The 22,610-nt window shown below is 28.8% G+C and overlaps 1 protein-coding gene across 1 annotated transcript in view; it reads right to left on the reverse strand.

Moving 5' to 3' along the window:
* The window catches only part of LOC107450041 (neurotrimin-like), a 288,112-nt gene that overhangs the window by 74,946 nt on the left and 190,556 nt on the right, over window positions 1-22,610 (reverse strand). Inside the window, exon 3 of the mRNA XM_043043209.2 lies at window positions 18,800-19,010. Coding sequence (XP_042899143.1) covers window positions 18,800-19,010 — 211 coding nt within the window. The remainder of the gene's footprint in view (window positions 1-18,799; window positions 19,011-22,610) is intronic.

The following is a 22,610-nucleotide window of genomic DNA, read 5'->3' on the forward strand; positions in this document are numbered from 1 at the left end:
AATAAAATAAATCAACCCAAGTTCTATCGTCTATAGTGTGTGCACTTTATTAGGAAAGTATACCTGGAATAATGTAAAGTATTTCTGATTGTGTATTAGCCCTAAACAAGCACCGAATTTATTATCATTGTAGTGATAATGAAAATAATTGATAGGGTCAAATATATATATATATACTAGCTGACCCGGCAAACGTTGTTTTGCCATATGATTTATTTCTAGAGTATGAAAATATANCAGATCTCTAAAACCTTTAACTTGTGATAATAAAAAAATAATAAAAAATAATAGGCAAACTATTTTTACACCGCCAGAATTGTTTGAAAATGTAAAATATATCAGAAAATAATCGTGAACATCGAAAAATTTTGATGCCCTTATTATGTTAATCTCAATTAATTAATTCTGAGGTTACGGTTTAACAGGGTTATCTTTCCATCCGATTAATCGTTAAGTTTACGGTCAAGAAATTTTTTTTAACTTTACGGTTTTGAAACCGTTTGCAACTTGTATAGTTATATAACCATGAATACAAAGCAATGTGGTTTTTTAACCATTTACAACAGGCCTGGTTTCAAAACAGAAGAAATAAATATAACTGGACATAGGACCCCAGCACTGTTCGGTTATGAGACTTACACATTAGCTCTCTGAGCTATTATATATAAGTTGTTGCAAGGAATTAAGTGGTTTCATTAGGTGAGTTTAGTTGAGTTCATAAAATTCTGATCATTTAACCGTATTTGATGAAAGAAGTTAAACTTTTTTTTATCAGTTAACAGTTTGATTAACATCATATTGTTATGTTACAGTTTTTGTTTGAATATGCTAAAATACCAATTGAATTCATTTCTATTTAACCTTTTCTCCGAGAATTTTCTAACAGGGACCCGGAAAATTACCTGACGCCATTACGATAACATAAAATATGTGGCTTTTTTGCATCGAATTTATTTTCTCTGGTGGTTAAAAATTAAAGAAACAAATATATAAATAACAAACACGACAAACTTGATATTTTTATAGTTTATTCAAATTTTTCGAGTTTTTCTTTTATTTGTATTCGAGTGTAAAAAAAAAATTCATGAATTTATTAGCATTACTTTTGTTTCTTTCTTGTTAGCTAGATGATATTTTTTTTCCATGAAAAAAGTATACCTGGATATTAGATTTCTTTCGGGAATTGTTTTGAATTCCTTACCACGAAAGAAAATTGAATTAACTCGAAAATGATCAAAACCGGAAAAAGAAAGAAAATTTAAACCCGGCGAAATTAGCTTTGTTTCGTTGTTCATAAATGCTGAAAATCGGACTTGTTTCTTTGGAACAGAAGGAAATGCATATTAAAGCAGCAGATTTGTTTTGTCTCTTGAGAAATTCTTTTAAGTATCTTGAATTTGTATATTTGTTTTAGTTTATTTTAACAAAAAAAAACAATGCTCAGATGAAATATAAACTTTCTTTTGATGCGTATTGTCGAGGGACTTCGACAAAATCTACATTATCAAAAAATGTTTCGCTCCGACGAATTAAAATTAAATTTATATTCAATTTTGCTTTGTGTTAAGAAAAGAGGAATTTTTAATTTGGAATCTATAGCAAATAACTTTTTGTCTAGAAGATGACTCTTCCAAATCGAATTTAATATATGTTTCAATCTATATTTAATGTAGTGTAAATATTGGATAACTTAAAAAAATGTTTGAATATCAAAATATTGATTTAAAATATATATTTTATTATGGTAATTTTTAGAAATCATAACTCAAATTTAAAAATTTGAAGATAAGAATAAAAATAGATGTTCAACTCTGGAACGGTTGTGTGCGTTTGTAAATAATAAGTAGTTGCAAATACGATTTTAGTTGCTCACAAACGAATTTTTAAGCCTTGGCATTTTCCACAAAAGTAGCTAAAAAAGGGAAAATTTGTCAAGTTTTCCAAATGAACAAAATAAATTATAAGGACATAAATTATGCATGCAAAAAACAAATAGAATAAGTTGTCTTAATTGATTCTAGAAAATTTGCATTGAAAACGATAATTATTTTCTTTGTTCTTTAAACGAAAGAATGAGCTTTAAAATTTTTGCCTGTCTTGAATGAAAGTACTGTAAAGAAAGTATTCTAATTAGTGATTAAAAAAATATGGTTTAGTATCATTAAAAAAATATTAAAATGCAATAGAAACTATTTAAGTGATCTCATAAATGATGCTAATTGCGAACACTCAAATGAATAAATAAGAAATTCATAAAGCAGTAAGTAAATAAATACCGCGAAAATATTAGAGTGGAAAAAAATAAATATAATTCTATTAAGGAATGAGTTAATTGAATTTATTGAAGGGTGTAAACCCACGTGTCTATTTTTTTTAGTTTATTAATTTCTGCTTATCTATAAAATATTTATACGAGTAGAAATAAGTTAAAAATGAATATAAATATAGATGTTGCTTTTTAAATGTCAAAAGTTATAAAATTATGAAATATATGATAATTCAAAAGATTTTGGAGCAATAAAAACTGAAATAAGGATAAGTTGATTGAGTAATTCAAGGATAAGTGCAAGATGCTTCAAAGCGTCATAAACAAATTATTTAACAATATTGATAAATTTCAAAATCACGCTGTTTTAAATGAATATTCAAATTTTAACAAATGTTCTTTGTTTTTGACGAAAAGTATTTCCTAGTATGATCCGAGCAATTATTTCATCAAAATGACGTAATAACTTTCGTCACTTTTTCGAAAAACTGTGTTTCGTCAAAAGTAAAGAAATATTTTGTCATTCCATTTTTTTAAAGAAAAAAAAGTCCTTAAAATGATTAATGTATTAATGTAACTTCTCTAATAATACCTTTAACGTGGGCACCAAACAGTTGGATCAATGTCACCAAATAACACAGGAAAGACAAATAGAACGGAGCGTGATTTAAATCCAGGTTCTTCCTGGAACGCAGACAACTCCTTGACTATCATACAGCCAGTAGGAATTTTTCGTCAATTTTTTTTCGATAGTCTAGTTTTCATCCTACTTTTCTCTAATTAACTTCTAAGCAAAGTAGAAGTCTTTGCTTTAATATGCTGCTTTAATATGCATTGCTAATATACACACTTATATATATTAAATATATAAATATATGAATTCGTCATATATTTGAAAGTTCCCGATTCGTAAAATATCACCGTGATTCCGTGACGAAAGAAACCCTCACATTTTACGAAATATAGCCCAAGGATTGCTGAATCGTCAAAAGTGAGAATTTCATTTCTGAGAAAGTACAGATTAAAAATAAGGTTTATATTTAATTTTATTTTAACTAATTTCTCTTTGAAAAGTCAGTATTTCAAATTCATACTGAAAAATATATCTATTATAATTATAAATTCAGAATTTTTTTAAAACAAAATATTATAAACCTACATTTCTGAACTCGCTTTATTTGTCTGGAAGATCAGATTTCTTTTAAATTTTATTTCACAAATCAGTCTTCTTCACCGATCGATTTGTAAAATGCAATATAAAATAAAAATTTAATATTTTATATTTCATTTGACAAATCTTGGTATCATTGACATTCAACCTACCTCTCAAAAACCTCAAACAAGCTGTGATTTATAGTAGAAGAAAACTTCCTTTTAGATAATATTTTAGCTTGTTATAAATGACTTTTCTAATCATTTTCTAAGGAGACGAGTAAAAATAAATTTTCGTCTTGCCACTGGCATTAATCTTCTTTAAAAAGTTTTCTGCAAAGTTATTCAAGAAAATTTGTTACTCTATGGGAAAATTTTAATTTCACTTACGAAGCTAATTTGTTAAGGTGATAAATGATTTTAATGCCTGAATTCAGTGTTCACCATATTGAGTACATTTTTGCTCTAATCCAAAATATATTTCAGAAATAAGCAATGTTTAAAAATTACTTTTTGTGGCAACATCAAACAGGGTTTGAGTTATTTAACAGAGTGCCAGATTCCTTGAGTAAAATTTCCACCGGAAGGAAAAACAATTTAGTATCTTGCTTTTGAAGGTAGAGACATTTTAAAGTTATGCCTGATTATTTATTGAATAGGGCAACTGAACTTTAAACTCAACTTCTTAAAGATACATTTCTCATTTGTCTACAGGAGAAATTTTTTGCTAACTAAAACTATTTAGAAATATGTACTTTCTGACGTAAAGTAACAAAATGAATTATGTATGCTTTTCTTTGGGACATTTTTGCTTATATATGAACCGGTGAAATTAGAACTATTTATAAACATGCAAAAATGTTTTTTAACGTGTTTCTTTTTATTATAAATTATCTTTGCAGTATTTAGAGTTTGTCCGTAACTTTTCTGCACCCCGTATCGTCCGTAACTACTATTTCACCGCAAAATATCATATAAAGAATTTTACGGCACCATTTATTTAATTAGGGTAATTCAATAATTTTATGATAAATATTACTGTAAAAACTACAGTATATAATATTTTTTGTTCCAAAACATGTTTCGGTAAAAATTATTTTACTGTCAAAAGTACTGCGCGCTGAGTTTCGATACTTTATACCGTAATTTCATCCGGAATTTGGTGCAGGGTTTGTGGTAATTTTATATCATATTCTTTATTTATTTTTTTTATTTTATTTCTAATGAGCTGCGCAATCGGTCTTGCCGATGAGCAGACCTAGTGCGTTCTCCAGAGGTGGTATCTACTCTTTCAGGACCACCACAATGGGTGAGATACCGTTGGTCATGTTAATTTGGACGTCTAGTTTCTGCCACACTAGATGGCAGCACCGAGACTCTATTTGGATGCTAAAGTGCAATAGGAATTTAATTTTGACGGAAATGCCAAGAGCCAATAAGGCACTCCAGGGATCTTTTACATGCCGCATAATCATACGACATGGCCGTTGAGGATTTTCTGCATCCCAAAAATCCGGTGTCTGGGCCTTGGGATCGAACCCGCAGACTTGGGCTCAGAAGGCCGACGACAAACCAACTGCGCCACCTATCCACACTCGTATTCTTTATGAAACATCATATTCTTTATGAAACAATGTTTTTGTTACTGCATTTGATTTTCTTGTGACAATTTTTTTATTGTGCAGAAATTATTTCATATAATTATAAAAATGAATTATTACAATAAAATCACGGCGTTGAAATAAATTAATATGAAATAAATAAATTTTGTTACACTTCTCTACGACTCCTTCCAAGTTTACATGAAATTAAAGGTCCATCACTTTATAATTTTAAGTTTCAATATGAAATATCTTTATAAGCAATTACTTTATTCATAAAAAGTTTGTTGGAATTAAATCAAATGAACCATTATTTCTTTAAAAAACACATTTCAGAATCTTGGACAATGCAGCAAAAATATTTATCACAGTATTATTAAATGTCCAGAGCGGAAATATTTATTTAAATTTGCTGATTATTCTTCCATCTGAAATTAAAAAATAAATGAAATAGTTTTGAATTTTAAAGCATACACAATTGTTTTCTTTTTTTAAATTACATATTTTTGAAGAAAAATCCAAATTATGGATAAAATAAACTAAATAGTTTCTAATTACTGTGATTTCGAAAAGGAACAATTATATAATATCCATTATATTTCAAAGTATAATTTTTTAATAACACTAATAATAATAACGCAAATAATACTAAAACAATAGTATTTTTGAAAATACAATGTTCATATTTAATATTAGAGTAAATATTATTATGACAATAAATGTTTTCAATGATAATAAATAATTTTATCATTTTGCTTTTGTCATTTAAAAATAGATGCCTTAAATTGATGTAGAAATTTTGTAATCTTGACCACGCAACTTGTTTTCGGCCAATCTTAAATAAAATATTTAAAAAAAATATTATTAGAAGGTATAAAACAAAAAAAGGAGTTCAATTGTTAACTTAAATTGCACCAGTTAAAAATTCCCAAGCATATTTTTCCGACAACAAAAAAATAAGTTAATGATTTCAAAAACAAGTTAAAAAAATACTTTAATTCTTAGTTGAGGGATTTTCTGTGAAATATCATATTTGCAAAACTAAAGCGATTTGAATCAAAAATTATATGCAAGCCCATTAATTATTTATTTTAATGAATCATTTCTTTATACAAATAGCAAGATAAAAAACTGTTTTGATATTCTTTTCATTTTGGAACTAAGTACAAATAAATATTTATTGAAGCGAAATGGGTTTAAACAAGCTATGCTATCAGAAATTGAAAACATGTTTTTAAAGAAAATTCTCATAAATGTTAGTGATTGTTTGAAATACTAGAGCAAATGTTGTGGGTTCAGTTTTTATTAGAAGAATTTATTTTGTGCAAAATTTCTTTTAAATTTAAGTCTAAATTTGCTGATTTGTTCTGTTTTCTGGAAAGATCAAAGACATTTTATATTTTTCATCATTTCAGCAATTAAGTCTAATATGCACTTCTATTGAGAGATATTAGCAATAAATGTTTCTGAAACAAAAATACTCTTTTTATCGAAGTTGAAAATACCGTTAAAAAGCGTTTAAATTACAAAATTATAACAACAATTTGTTAGACAATATAAAAAAAATTTCTAGCAAATAACATGCTTTGAATGTTATTGTGACTATTATTTTGAGGTTATTTTATTTTTGATTTGTTTTGGTTCAAACAATTTAAGAATATGTTTACCATTTTAACATTAAATCATGTAGGAGAAAAAATTTTTGCATTACAGAGATTGCATTATAGATATTATGTATCATGAAAGTCTATTTTATAAATAAATTACTAAGTACTGAATATTTATAATTTTGATTTTTAATAATAAAAGAATAATTTTGTAAAAGTTACCAAATTTCATTTTTTACTAATTATTTAAATTTTAATAAAGATATTTTTATATTTATTTATTTTGCATTAAAATTATGTTCCTTTGTCTCATTCTAACCAACAAGGGAGCCAATAATTTTCTCTGTAATTTAATCCGTAATTTTTTCCAGTGCATGTGAGATTCATCCGCTAGACCTTATTGTATTGAGGAAAACCTAACAAAATTATTTGAAATGCTATTGGACGTGAAATTTTCCTGAAAATTGTATTTTCGATGAGATTGTCGAACATTTGTAGCATCTATTCATCGTCTGTTAGTGTACCTTGGAATAACAATTTCTCGCTCTCAAAGCAAAGTTTGAATGAGAAATTATTCTTCTGAGCGCCATGCTCTGTTTCTGAACTCATTTGATCACGGGATTTCTGCAGTAACTTTTTCTTCTCTTCCCATAAGATTTCTAGAATTTCTTTTATCAATTTTCCCGCTGACTTTTAAGCACTTGTTTTATTCGCCCGAATTTTCCAGTTGGACATCTGACCTTATAAATCACTAACTCTTTATTAGATGCTTTCAATTCTTGGGCAGACATTTTGTCGAAAGTCGTTTGGATTGATCAATATGCATCACGGCTTCTGGAGTTCTTTACTAGCATCAATCCTTCTATCTTCTTCTTGCCCACACTGTTAGAAATATCCCTTTAAAATTAGGGTAAAAAACCGGCAGCAGTCTATTCATCCAATTACTCTTAAAGTTTACAGTAAAAAAAACATTTTTTAACTTTACGGTTTTCAAACATTTACAACTAGTATAGTTTCAAAACTGTTAAGAAATAATAACGGGACATTAGAGCTAGACTTTTTGTAAGGTAATGGGCATTGGAGTTAGGTTGAATTGTGTTTTATTAAGAGAAATTATCTTGATGTCAAGGCGGAAAATCGTTTCGTTGGTAATGAGATTGTCAGATAAGAGCTCTCGCCTTTAATATAAATCCAACTGATATAGGGACTAATTGGATTCATTTGGTGGGCCTAGTTGGTATGATAAAACTCTGGTTTCTTAAACGTATTAGATAAAACCAGTTAATGAGCCGTTTTTCTCACAGTTTACAGTTTGCATACCATCTTATTTGTGGTTATTCTACTGTTTTGTTTAAATAGGATAAAATAACAATTACATTTATTGTTATTTAATCATTTTTTCAAGATTTTTTAACCATGCAGTGTACGTAATTTTAATTCCATTGACTGTGTGCTCTTTTCTTCTGCATATTACGAAGCTTGTTCATCTGACAGTAATATTTTTTATCTAACCAACTGCATCTAGATCAATACTTTTCCAAATGCAATGGTTAGCTTAGCTCGATCAGTCGGAGTTAAAAATTGCTTACATTTTCATTACTCATTGTTTGCAATTTGTCGCTGTCATTTTTGGAATTTCAAAAGATAAAACAGTTTTCATGATTTTTCATAACTAAGTAGACTGCTACCAACTATGCTTTGCTGAGCTTGAGGACGACAAAAGCGGTTGCGGGAAAATAAGAAACAAGGACTGTAAAGTATACGTCATATACACACAATGTAAAGTTGAAAGCTTAGCGCACACGCTGCGTAATGTTAAGAACGTAACGCTCTCACAGCGCTACCAAAGCACATGGAAAATAAATTGATTATACGCAACAGTTATTACATAGTTGATTACCCTATTGCCTAAATTGCGAAAAATGCGTAACCTACCTGAGAGGAAAAAAAAGCTGCTTGCACATCTACAGCAATTTCTTTTTATAACTGAAATAATAAATTAAAAACTGTTTCCAAGCAATATAAGGAATTCAAAACTTGATCTCAAATAAACAACGTTTGTGTGAATACAGATGTTTCTGCCATGAATTTGGCAGTACGTTAAATTTATCATTCGAAGCAGAACTGTGTGGAATAAGTCCCTCGGATAATTAATATTGTCTGATTAATAAATATTGTCTGAGTGAAGTAAACATTTTTGTTATTTTTTTATAATATATTAGCTTTGAGACTTATAATTTCTCAATTCAAAAAAGAAAACTCCTAATTATCAAGAAATAAAATAGAAAAATATAGAAAAATTGATCTCGGTCCCATATTTGAAAGGTGAAAGAACTTAAGATACAAAATATCGTGATAGTAAAATGTGATCTTACAAAATATCGTGGACTAGAATCTACGTCAATAAATTAACAATGAACAGATTCTCAAATAAGAAAATATTGATTTTAAAACACCTTTTGATCGTATAGTTTCTTACAATCAAAATATCGTTCCTGTACTATATAACTGAAATCATTTTTTTATAGTTAAAGTTGTAACTGTTGTTTATTTTAAATGGATAGTTTATTGATCAATGTAATAATTTCTATGGGACGCATTTTGTACATGAAGTTATTTCAAAGCAACTGCAGGTATAAATTTTCTTCACAATAATCTTTCCTTCTTAAAAGCTTGTCAGACCCTTCTGGGTTCTGCTCCTTTAATACATTCTTACTTTTGGTGACTGTTTTACATTTTTTTCAGCTTCAAAATATTAAGATCTAAGTCGGCATAATCATCTAGTACTCGTATGTCGGAGCAACGCTATTGTTTATTTTTCCTATTGTTTTTAGCTAAAAACAATTCTTTGGCATTTACTATTCTTCTAAATTTTACCAGGTATATAAGTCTTTGAATCTTTATGAATTTAGCCGCGTAGGAATAAAATATTTCAAAGCATTTTCATTTAGAATATTTCAAAGCGTTTTGAAGTCAGAAATTTCAAGGAATAACTTTTTCATTTAAAACACTTAATATCGAAGTGTTCGATACTTATAATGGTAAAGATTGTATAGGCGGTTTTTGTAAAATAAGTCATGCTACTGCTGCCTGGCATACTGGCTGATTCGCGGTAAATTCCGAATTCACGCTGGTTGATCCGCCCCAAATATTTCTAATAAAATATACTACGTATGATCTAACTTATTAAGTAGTTCGGTCTTGAGCTCTGCGTAGGCTTATGGAAAGAGTTGATGTTGAGAACCATTAATGTGTTATATAAAATCAAACAATATGAGCAATTGACATTTTCATTGATATTCCAAATTGTAATCAAGATTCAGACTATAGCAATGATACTTATTCATAAAAGTCATCTACATATTTCATATTCATCCATTTTATTTTGTCCGAGAGTGAATTTATAAAATGTTAATAAAGAAACCCTTCTTTCATGACCAATGCTGCTTACAAATTCGGCTTTTATGAAGTAGCTTTAAAGCACAAATAAAACATATTATTTTTTGTCCAAAACAATTGAAGAAATTCAATAAAATAATACACATTTAAGCTCTTACGTGTAATAACAGATATTCAGCTCGTAAATATGAATCCTGTGTAATCGAATGAATTTGAATCTATTTGAAACAAAGGACAGGACATTTTTAATTAATTTTGTTTCAAAATTTAAACGCTTACAATTGAAATCAAACATTAAAATGCTTAACTGTAAATATTTCTCGATTTTTCAACTCCAAACACGTAGTCTTGTTTGAGCTCAATAGAGTCTTGATTATGCAAAGCCTAGTCATACGACACGTCTGTTATCCGATGCCTCTCGAAACGCGATGTAAATGTGCCAACACATTTTAATTCATAAGGACACAATAGTACATGTGTAACCTTGAAACTGTCATTTTGTAAATGTCAAAATTTGCCTTTTTTAAAATGTCAGTAAAACGTAAATTGAAAATATACAAAAATTATACAGTTTGTTATAATTGAAAAATAATATACCAGTCTTATGTTCTTTTGTAAACTTTATTTCACCCGTAGACACTATTTAATTTGAGTAATTTTAATCTGACAATTTCTATTTTACATTATACACCTGATCCTGAGGTTGTTGGCTTATTGGGAATATACTGCGGTAGTTTTTACAAACTGTAAAAAAATTAACATTTGTTTTTCTATATAAAATATTATTCTGTTTCCCAATCATATAATAAAAGAAATTACCATTATAAAATTATGTTGAACTCTGAACTACTAAAATACGAAAAACGCACTGCTCAAATTTATAAATTTGGATTTGAAATATTAAAATACGTTTATTGTTGAAAGCATTTGATATGCACAAAGAACTTCTGAGCTGAAATGACATTCAATTTCATCTCCATAAACGTGTGAAACTGAATAGAGAATATACAATACGCTCAATTGTGAATAATAGACACGATTCCAGAGAGCAGTATTCAATAAGCATATTCGATTCTATTTGATAGAATTGGAACGCCATATGTGTCATTGACAGAAAAATAATCTAGAACATTCTTTTGTTATGAAATGACGATCAGTTTGAGTTTAGGCCAAACATTAAGAAGCTAACTCATTTTTTTTTTTTAAGAAATCTTTAAAGTTTTTTATATTTTCATATTTTATAACGGTATCTGTAAGTTCCATATTTATAAAAACTGAAAGTAAAGCATGCTGTGTTCCTCATAATATTCAACAAAACTTAACAGAATTTCGGTTTATTTTTCTGTTATTTCATATTGGATTTCAGTTATTCGTTGAAGGCTCTGTTGTCGTATGAAATAACTCATATGATATTTTTAGAACTATTGTGAATTCAAATAGTTATTTATGATAGTTAAGTTTTTTACATTTTTAGTAAGACGTTATTTGAAGGTTCGATAGGCACATCAAATAATGCATTTCAGTGAAAATAACATGATATTTTCATATCTATTGTTGTTTAAAATAGTTATTTACCAAAGTTAGGTTTATATATATCTTCTAATTTTAGTAACTTTCTCTCTCTCTCTGTATATATATATATATATATATTAGAATAGAAGTGGCATATTCTAACTTTGCAACTTTGCACCAAATGTCAATATGAAGAAAAGCCAAGTTTTTGGAGTTTTCTTTGACTTCTTTCTCTTTTTTTAAAGATTAAAAATTTACCTAAGCGCTGCCTTGCTTGGACTCATTAAATATACAAAAATTCGAGAATTATTCACAGTTTTTATATCCCTCTAAATTCTAGCTAGATCGTTTCAACCAGATAGTAAATACCGCCTAAAATGATGCTCTGCTTCCAATTTAAAAGTCAAACTGTGGTTGTTTTTCTTTTTCTTTAAACAATATAAATATCCATTAAACGCAATTACTATGAAAGTTTATAATATTGATAATAAGATTAATCTACGCAAATTTCTGAGGAAAATCTAAACATCTACTTTCGAATGCATCATATATGCAATATACTTTAAATACTATTAACCATTTTCCATTATATCAAACGAAGATTTTATTTTATTGAGCAATAGAAAAGAATAAAGTCCAAGAAACAAATTTTAAATCTTTTCTTGAAAGTAATTACTAGTGAAACAGTTATAAACAAACTATTTTTGTCTTAAGATAAACGATTGGGATGGACAAAATTTTATTTTTTAAAAAAAAGCAATTAAAATTGCAATTTTTACTTTGGTAAGCCGAGGCAAAAAATTACAAATCCACAGCAACCTTAAAAAATGTATAAAGTGTTCATTTTTCAAAATAAAGACAAATTTGTGTTTAAAACCTACAAATCTTTCATGCTTTGCTTAAAGCTCTACAAGAAGTGGTAATGCATAATTCTATTTTTTCTAAATCAGTAGTATAGTTATTTGTTTCGAATTAAAATCGTTAAAAAAAATCTAAAATAAGCAATGAAATAGAGCTAAATATATTGCTGAAGTATTTTTTTTAAGGAAAATCTTCTAAGCATTCTTATTTAAAGCATGATAAGAATAATTAATTTACACTTAAGCCTTAGTTTTCAGTAAAAAACTTATCTTCCTATATACAAAAACTACATACAAAGCTTCAAGGAATTCTACGATAAGTTATTTTTGTAACGTGCGTAAGCATCAAGACATTTTCCCAAAAGCAAAACTCTTTAGAAAATGATTTTGAAATCATGAAATTTCCACATACTAGAACCTATCATTTTATATGAATAAAATAATTGAAAATCCTAAATCTATTTTTGTAGAGTATACCTGTATATTCAAAGATTTATTAATTTTATTGTTCATATTATTTTTCTCATGGAGCTTTTATTCTATTCATAGTGTTGTTTTGAATTTACGTTGTAAGAAATTTTGGATCAAATTTCGGTACTAGTACTCATAAGGTGCCAGTACTTATAACAGTAAAAATATTTTTGATATGAAATTTTAAGAAACAAAAAAATCTGATGCATCGTAATTTACTGTAAAATCTCCGAATCACTGTAAATAAATAAATATTACTGTAAAAATTACAGTATAAAAGTTTATCGTAAAATTGGACTTTATGATAAATTGAATTTCAATCAGAGGGCCAATAAGTTTTACTGGAATTTGTTCCGGAATTTTTTACAGTATACGAAAATCTCGGTTTTCTCTCAGTCCGACACCTTAGCTAGAATATTTTGTAGCAAATAATTTTAACAGTAGTTTTGCAAAGTCCCGTATCTCACTAGCATCTATATTAGATATTGTAGAATGAAAAAATAATTATTAACATATGAGCTACTTTTGATCTAGTAAACATATTTGCCAATACTGAAGAACAATCCTCTTGATTTTAGAGGCAGAATATGATTTATACTCTGATGATTATTAAAATTTAAACTGTGAAATCGAAAAAGAAATAATATTTGATCTAGAAAAAATATCTTCTTTGCGACAGATTCGGAATTCTGAACTTATTTAACGTAATTGCTGTGGTAAATTGCTTAGCGTAGTTGCTGTAAGAAACAGCCTCAATTTTTTTTTTTGTCGTATGCCTGTTTAGGCAGTGGGGGTGTGATTGTTTCTGTTTTTCAGTGGCGCCATCTATGGACAGGAATTCGACTTCTGCCACGCCATTCACAAAGCCACAACCCGTTTATAGGGTGGATCGCATTCACCCACAAAAAAGAAAGGACGTAGAGCACACAGAGAGAGAAAGAAACATCCATGCCTTGTCCAGGATTCGAACCCAGGACCTTTCTGATGCGAGGTTAGTTCCCTGCCCCCTACACAGACCAGTCGGCTTACAGCATCACTACTTTTGTAAAAAGAATGATCCCGATTGAGATTGGGTATAAGTTAAACATGAAAATAGAGGAACATTTTTTTATAGTTGATGTACTCATGGTGGCTTATCAAATGATAAGAACCAATGACAATCGAATTGAATCAAGGAAAGAAAAAAATTCCTACTGTAGCATAATTGCTTATTATTATTCTCTTTTCATTCAGAATGTTAGGCATATGAATATTTTTAGAAAAATTGCGAAGCTTTCTTACGTTTAAATTGGCATTTTTAATATTATTATTTAAAAGGAAAAAAAATTCTTATTAAACTGCAACTAATGTTTTTTTTTTAGCTTATTGATTTATACCATTTTGAGTAGCATAAAAACTTTTTACTTTTTCTTTTGTTCCTTCTAAAACTATAAACATGATTAATTAATAAGCATTATGTAAAATTCGGTTAAGCAAAAATACACTTTGAAGAAACAAAAGTAAAACGAACAAGTGTCAGCTTTTGTGACAACAGAATAAAAACTTTTTCAAGAACATTAATAAAGTTTGGCAAAAAGAAATAATTGATATATAAGCACTGCTCAAAAAAAGTTTTTTTTATCATATCCTTTCTTCATTTTAATAGCAAAAAACTACAAACAAAAGTTTTATACATTAACGACACATACCACTTGATTAATGAACCAAGTTATAGCTCAATTATGAAAAAAATGATAGGAAAAAATGACAAAGAAGCGTTGAAATGAACATTTAGTATGATAAAAAAGCGGAAAATTAAAATAATGGTAAGTTTTCTAAAGAAAGCGGATTGATGAAAAAAAAAAGCTTCAATTACCCTAAAAGGATGAAAAAAGGTTCCTAATTTTGTAGGATGGAGATTTCTATTTAATTATTGAATGTCTCTAATTTTCATTGTTAATTAATGTTAAATAAGAGACTGTTTTCTGAATTAATGTAGAAGAGTTTCGGATTATTTTTTTGTTTTGATCAAAATCATGTGTTTAAGAAATATATTTTAGCATAATAATTTTGTTTACATTTTTGTTCTGGTGTGAAACTAAAAATTAATTATCTAATAACTAGCGTGCACAAATGTATTTAAAATAGTTAAGATCCAAATTGTAATTGCAATTTTTAAGAAACCGTAATTTTCAATTATATTCGAAACACATCCGTGAAACAGTAATTTTATTCTGCTTAGTTAATGTTCAATAGGAAATAGTTCTCTAAATAACTCTGAAATAATTTCAGATTTTCTTTCTACTTCTATCAAAGCAATATGCATCCCGCAGGGGACTGATCGTTAAGACACGGTTCCCAGCAGATCACCGAAGTCAAGCATCACTGGCTGCAGTCAGTTTGCGGGTGGGTGACCACTTGGATTAGTCTGCGTAGGGACCGAGGGTGTGCATTATTGGTCCTCGTTAAACTGTTCTACCGTAAAGTGCTCAACTTCGCGTGCAGGTCATCGGGCTACCGAAGCGTATGTGCCATCCCCTCTGCAGAGGATCAAAATTGTGATAGCATGTCTTCAGATCATCCTCTGGGATGTTTCTTAGATCGTCGCCAACAACCCATTGTGCAGCTCTAGTGCGACGTAAATTAACTACAACTACAACAACCTAGACAGTGGGAACTTCTAAAATGAGATGTAGGATACTGTGGTCCAGAGGTGCAGAATTTGTTATTTAAAACTAATGGGAAACTTATGTACTCCCTTAGTGTTGGTCCCCATTTCAGACTTCAGAGCCGATTCTGGTGCCAATAGTCAAATAAGGTTAGGCAATATGCATAAGGCAATATGCATAAAATGCACTAGGCAATATGCACTAGGCAATATGCATAAAAAAGATATATTTCGTTTGACATTTTGGTCTGCTGTTAACTCAAATCTAACTATTATTAACGGAAGTAAATTAGTTTAAATAGATTTTATAAGCAAAATGGGAAAAACTCTGAATTGTCCGTGAAACCATATTATTCAATTAACAAAAACAATTAATGAAAATGTAAATTTCAACCATTCATGAAACTATAATTTCCAATTGTTCCAGATTTTATAAACTTTTTCACCTGATGCTCATTCTGTTTTCACAAAGTAGTCGTTAATTAATTTTTTAGAGTAGATATCGTTTATTTATTTTAGCTTTTCTATTACTTTTCTTTGTTTGCAGATTGATACATTACAAGTGTAATGCTAGAGGAAGTAATTTAAATTAGTTCAAAAATTATATTTCAATTACTTTGATTTGTGGAAAAAATTAATTTTAACAAAATATTTTGCTTACTATTTTGGTTTGATATAAACTAAAAGAAAATTAATTATAACAAAAGTATAAGAGTTTAAATAAATTTTACCGTCTAAACTGGATACGCGTGAATTGTTATGTTTCTCAAAGTTATTTCACCCCTAAAGAAAGCTTAAAATGACAAATGTCATTCATGTCAATGCATGCAGTTAATAACAGAATATAGATTTTGAATTGTAAAGAGATTTTTCATATTTCTTACTTAAGAAAACTGTGATGCTTGGCAGACTTTAGTTTTAATTTACGAAAAAGGTACTATGCTTCAACGTAAGAAATTCCGGATCAAATTACGCTACGAAGTACCGGCACTTTGGAGGGAGTATCCGTAAATTCCATTTTTACTGTAAAATATTATATTACGCTATAATTTTAATGACATGATTTGAATGTTATTAAAGACATTATAAGCATGGAATTTAAATTAAATCTATGCTATTTAATTAGAGTGACTCAGTGATTTTATGGTTTTTATTACTCACCTTTTTTGCATCATGGCGTGTGGATTTTACATTAAAAAATACCGGCATTCAGAGTGTCGGTACTTTTTGCTGTAGTTTAGTCCCTAATTATTTATATTATAAATCAGGGGTTTCCACCTTACATGAGGCTTGGGGCCACAATTAAAAACTCCAGCCAAATGGCGGGTCGCAACATTATCGGAATTCATATAGGACACATTTATGTTATGAGGAATATTAAATATTACTGTGGGATTTTCATCAAGTTGTACAAAACAAAAGTATTGAATTACAAATTAAAATAAAAAGTAGATTTTTAAATATATTTAATTGCATAGTAAACAATTCTGGCTACAATAACTTTAATGTGAACACATGTATTAAACAATTAGGGATATCAAACTGCTAAAGGCTTGGTTTCTTAGGACCGGACGCCGTCAGCTGGAAATCAGCGCTAACCTCTGATTGGTCCATTTGTGAGTTTGATAGTATGCGTCATCGAACGCTCATCTTGAACTACAATTGCCGTCCAACTCAACTGCAGTTGGATTACAACGTGACNCACTTGGATCAGTCTGCGTAGGGACCGAGGGTGTGCGGTATTGGTCCTCGTTAAACTGCTCTATCGTAAAGTGCTCGACTTCGCATGCAGGTCGTCGGGCTACCGAAGCGGGGGTGCCATCCCCTCCGCAGAGGATCAAAATTGTGATGGCATGCCTTCGGATCATCCTCAGGGATGAATAGCCCATTGTGCAGCTCTAGTGCGACGTAAATTAACAACAACAACAACAAAGCAATATGCATAAAAAAGGTATATTTCGGTGAAATTATTTTGTTTGGCATTTTGGTCTGCTGTTATCTCAAATCTAACTATTATTAACGGAAGTAAATTAGTTTAAATAGATTTTATAAGCAAAATGGGAAAAGCTCTGAATTGTCCGTGACACCATATTATTCAATTAACAAAAACAATTAATGAAAATTTAAATTTCAATCATTCGTGAAACTATAATTTTCAATTGTTCCAGATTTTAAAAACTTTTTCGCCTGATGCTCATTCTGTTTTCACAAAGTAGTCTTTAATCTATTTTTTAGCGTAGACATCATTTATTTATTTTAGCTTTTCTATTACTTTTCTTTGTTTGCAGGTCGATACATTACAAGTACAGCGCTAGAGGAAGTAGTTTAAATTAGTTCAAAAATTATAATTCAAATATTTTGATTTGTGGAAAAAATTATTTTAGCAAAACATTTTGCTTATTATTTTGGTTTGATATAAACTAAAAGAAAATTAATTATAACAAAAGTATATGAGTTTAAATACATTTTACCATCTAAACTGTATAAGGATAAATTGTTATGTTTCCCAAAGTTGTTTCCCCCCTAAAGAAAGCTTAAAATGGCAAAGGTCATTCAGCAATGCTTGTAGTAAATGACAGATTATAAATTTCGAATTGTAAAGCTATTTTTCATATTTCTTATTTGAAAAATTATAATGGTTGAAAGACTTTAGTTTTAATTTACGAAAAAGGTAATATGCTTTAACTTAAGAAATTCCGGATCAAATTACGGTACGAAGTAACGGCACGTTGGAGGGAGTATCCGTAAAATCAATTTTACCTTAAAATATTACCTTACGCTATATTTTTAATGGCATGCTTTGAACGTTATTAAAAACACTATAATTACTGAACTTAAATTAAATCTATGCTGCTTAATTAGAGTGATTCAGTGATTTTATGGTATTTATTATTGATAAAAATTACGGTTATCACCTTTTTCTCTTCATGACGTGTGGATTTTACAGTAAAAAATACCGGCATTCGTAGTGTCGGTACTTTCTACCGTAATTTAGTCCATAATTATTTATATTATAAATCAGAGGTTTCCAACTTACACGAGGCTGGGGGCCACAATTAAAAACACCAGTCAAATGGCGGGCCGCAAAAAAATGGCAACTAATATATTTTAGTTCGCGGCCCACCAAAAAAGGCTTCGCTGGTCGGATGCGGCCCACGGGCCACCAGTTGGTAACCACTGTTATAAATCATGCTATGGACACACAAGGTTTGATATAAATATGCAAATGTATGATAAGTTAATGTTATTACTCTATATAAAGAGTATTTTATATTTCCACTTACCGAAGACAGTGAGGTTCACGAAAAAGCTTATTTTGGGATCTGAGCTCACTTGACATTCGTAAGGTCCTTCATCTTTGAGCTGGGTGAATTTTATTTGTAGAGTCCAGTCATTAGAATTGTGCACATGGAGGGCCTGGAAGCGTTCATCACTTGTATACGTGTCCATTCCAACAGTCAGAACATGAAAATCTTTCCGGCGGATCCAAGACACCTACATCAAACAAGAAGAATAAGTATGTTAATTGAAAAGGGACAAAGAACATAATCTTTATTTAATTTTGTTACATTAAGGAGTTTTTATTTTATTTAATCGAGAAAAAATATTAGCGTTACATATAGAACGAATACATCATATCAGAGCTATTGTTTGAAGGCATCACTTTATCAAGTAACACTAATGTAAAGAAATACTAAAGGATAGGCAACATTTAAAAAGGCTAGAATGATTCAAATACTATAAAAAAAATTCCTTACAAAATAGCGGTGAAAAGTTAAGTCACTAAGGGTGCCAGTACTTTTTTTCCCATATAATGATTTCATTCATCATTTCCCTTGAAAATTAATATCCAATCCATAAAATCCTGTTTCAAGGAACAAAAAAAAGCTGATGCACAGTATTGTATGCAGTAATATTTACAGAAAATCCTGAATCGCTGTAACTAAATAAATATTTTTGTGAAAATTACGGATCAAAATTTTAAGATAAAAATTTACTTTAGAGTCACTCAGGGTGCCAGTACTTTTTTTCCCATATAATGATTTCATTCATCATTTCCCTTGAAAATTAAAATCCAATCCATAAAATCCTGTTTCAAGGAACAAAAAAAAGCTGATGTACAGTATTGTATACAGTAATATTTACTGAAAATACTGAATCGCTGTAACTAAATAAATATTTTTGTGAAAATTACAGATCAAAATTTTAAGATAAAAATTTATTTTAGAGTAACATAGATTTTGCAGATGCTAACTTCAAGGTGCTAGTACTTTTAACATAATTTGATCCAGAATTTTTAATAGAAAACTTTCAATTGTTAAAATAAAATTTCAAAACAAATGATTTTTAGTTCCATTTTTTACTATTGCGATTACATGTAAAGGGTTTATAATTAATTTGTTCATTTCTAAGATTTAATAAAAATATAGATCAGCTAAAATTTCGAGTGAAACACAAAGAAAAAAAAATTACCAATAGTTAATATCTTAATAAATTTAATAATCAATAAATAAGTACAACTCTCTTTTTAATTGCTCATACCTGAAATTTTTATTCTTTCGGAAGCAAAATATATAGAATTTGAACCATTTATTTGGTAATTTTTCCGTATCCAGCAAAAATGGAATTCACTGGAAATTCTGATAGTTCTTATTAGCACATATTTAGGAATAATTAAAAAACTGAAAAGTGAATTTAATCGAATAAAGGGTATTTGTGCCATACTCTAAAGTATCATGATAAAATTACCAAATTTTATCACAGATTATAAAATCATATTTATTGCTAATTTTACTAATATCCTAAACATAATGATCCGCTAAAAATTAGAAAGCTTTTTGGTGTTCGCAAAGAGGCAGTAACGCAATAAATTTAGTCATATTCTGGAATTTTTTACCAAATACGTTTTCGTTGTGTACAATTATTTACAAAGAAAAAGTGAGAAGAGATAAATTTTTAAATTCCTTTATAAAACAATATACGAATATAATACAATTTTAAACTTAATAATAATCATTTGCAAACCAAAATTGTAATTGATTGTAAAAATAAATGAGAAGGTTATTGTAATATCATTTAACTAATTCGCTATTATCTGTTAAAAAATTTAGATCTCTTATTCTTATCATTGACTGTTTTAAACCCTGTGTGTATGTGTAAACACCAGTCAGCAGCAAAATAAAATTTGCTTTTGTTGAGCAAGCACTTTTACAATTACGACTAAATAAAATTTCTGAGAAACCCTTGATGTAAACAAATTGAGTCCAAAAAAATAGGTAATGGATTTGTCTATTAAGTAAAAATTTCTGATGAATCTAAAAAGTCTAATATGATGTAATTTTTGTCATTCTCATAAATGTTTAAATGTACATTGAGTTACATACAATTTAAGATCTATAAACTTTTTGAAAATTAAAAAAAGGAATTGTATGTTGAGAAGAAGTGCGTGGTCAAAACTAATAGAACATGGTATTGCTGACTGTATGAGAACACCAAGAAACTCATTAATTTTCTCCGAAGCACTTTGGTAATGATTTTGGTATAGTTAACAATAAAATACCGTTTTATAATGTACGGTAAAAGTGGTAAAATTTGCTAGTTTTATAATGATAACCTAGAACATAGTGTAAAAACCAATTACTTGGAAAAATTTTACTCGTTATTTTTTTTTTTTTTTAGTAAATGTGTGGTAATAATAACTACAATTTTGCAAACGGGAATTTCCAGTGAATCGTTAAAATATGAATGAAAAAATTATCAAATGTATGGTTCAAATACCGTGTATTTTGGCTTTATGAACCAGATTAATAATTCTTTCCTTAATAAAAAAGTAATTACAATACTGTAAGTAAATTTCATCAAAATATTTTTTGCTCCGTGTATCAGTTTAGGAATTTTACACTATTAGTATTTTTTATAAACATCACTGACCTTCGTATATTTCGCTAATTAAATTTTTTAAATAAAAAGACATGTGCTGCGTTATATTGAAAAATGAGGGAAATGAACTAAATTGTGAAATATCGCAAGCCAGGGTGCTTTAATAAAGATTCAAAACTTAACCTTAATTTTTCAAGTTTCATTGCATTCATTAATTGGTAGTTGAATTGATATAATCGATTGTCGTAATTTCTGGCAAACCCATGAAAAAAATCACCGATGTTCTTTTCTTTATAGATATTTATTTCAAACCACGTGTATATGGTTGCTAATAGATTAAGTAAATTTTTTTTATAAAAAAGATTTCATGTATTAAAAAATAAACCAAAATCTTTACCTCCGGAGCTTTTATTAGAACTGAAAGTGTTATTTTTTAAGGTTCGCCAAAAACATTCCTTGAAATCCCCATACACGTGTTTGGCACCGATAACAAAGTTTTTGAACAACGATCAATAGCCCAGTGGGGTATTTTGGCTTCTAAACATGTCTTATTAATATTTTTGAAGCCAACATGGATTTACACTTTGAAAACTCTTTGATTTTTCATTTATTCTTTTTTAGAATGAATAGTAAAGAAAAGAAAGACGGGCATGTCCTTTACAGCTGCCATCATTTATTTTCTTTTTGGATAATCGTAGAAGCATAGAAAGGGCTAGAGTTTTTTCCAACGATTAATTTATTTAAATTGTGAGGAAAGATCTTTGATTTATTGGCGACAAAGGCTTTTAGCTCAGTTGACAAACCTGAGAATAACGATCTAAAAAAATAGTTCACAAATTGCCCGCTTAAAGAATACTACTTTGTATTCAAAATCTTTTGCCTTTTTTGCCAAACGAGAACTCTATTTATGTCTTTGAAATCATTTGCATACAGATTAAATATTTCTAAAATGCGTTTCTTACTAATGTCAAAAAAGTATACTTGGTTGTATTTTAAAATTCAATATTAATATAAAAATTTTGCAAGAAATTCTATTTTGAATGATTGTCTAAAAATGAATATGGTACAACGATATGAGTATTAAATTTACTTTGATTATACTATATATGCTGCTAATTCTCTCTCTCTCTCTCTCTCTCTCTCTCTCTCTCTCTCTATATATCTATATATCTATCTATCTATCTATCTATCTATCTATATATCTATCTATCTATC

This window comes from Parasteatoda tepidariorum, chromosome 5, assembly GCF_043381705.1.
Source record: "Parasteatoda tepidariorum isolate YZ-2023 chromosome 5, CAS_Ptep_4.0, whole genome shotgun sequence".
NCBI classification, from domain to species: Eukaryota; Metazoa; Arthropoda; class Arachnida; order Araneae; family Theridiidae; genus Parasteatoda; species Parasteatoda tepidariorum.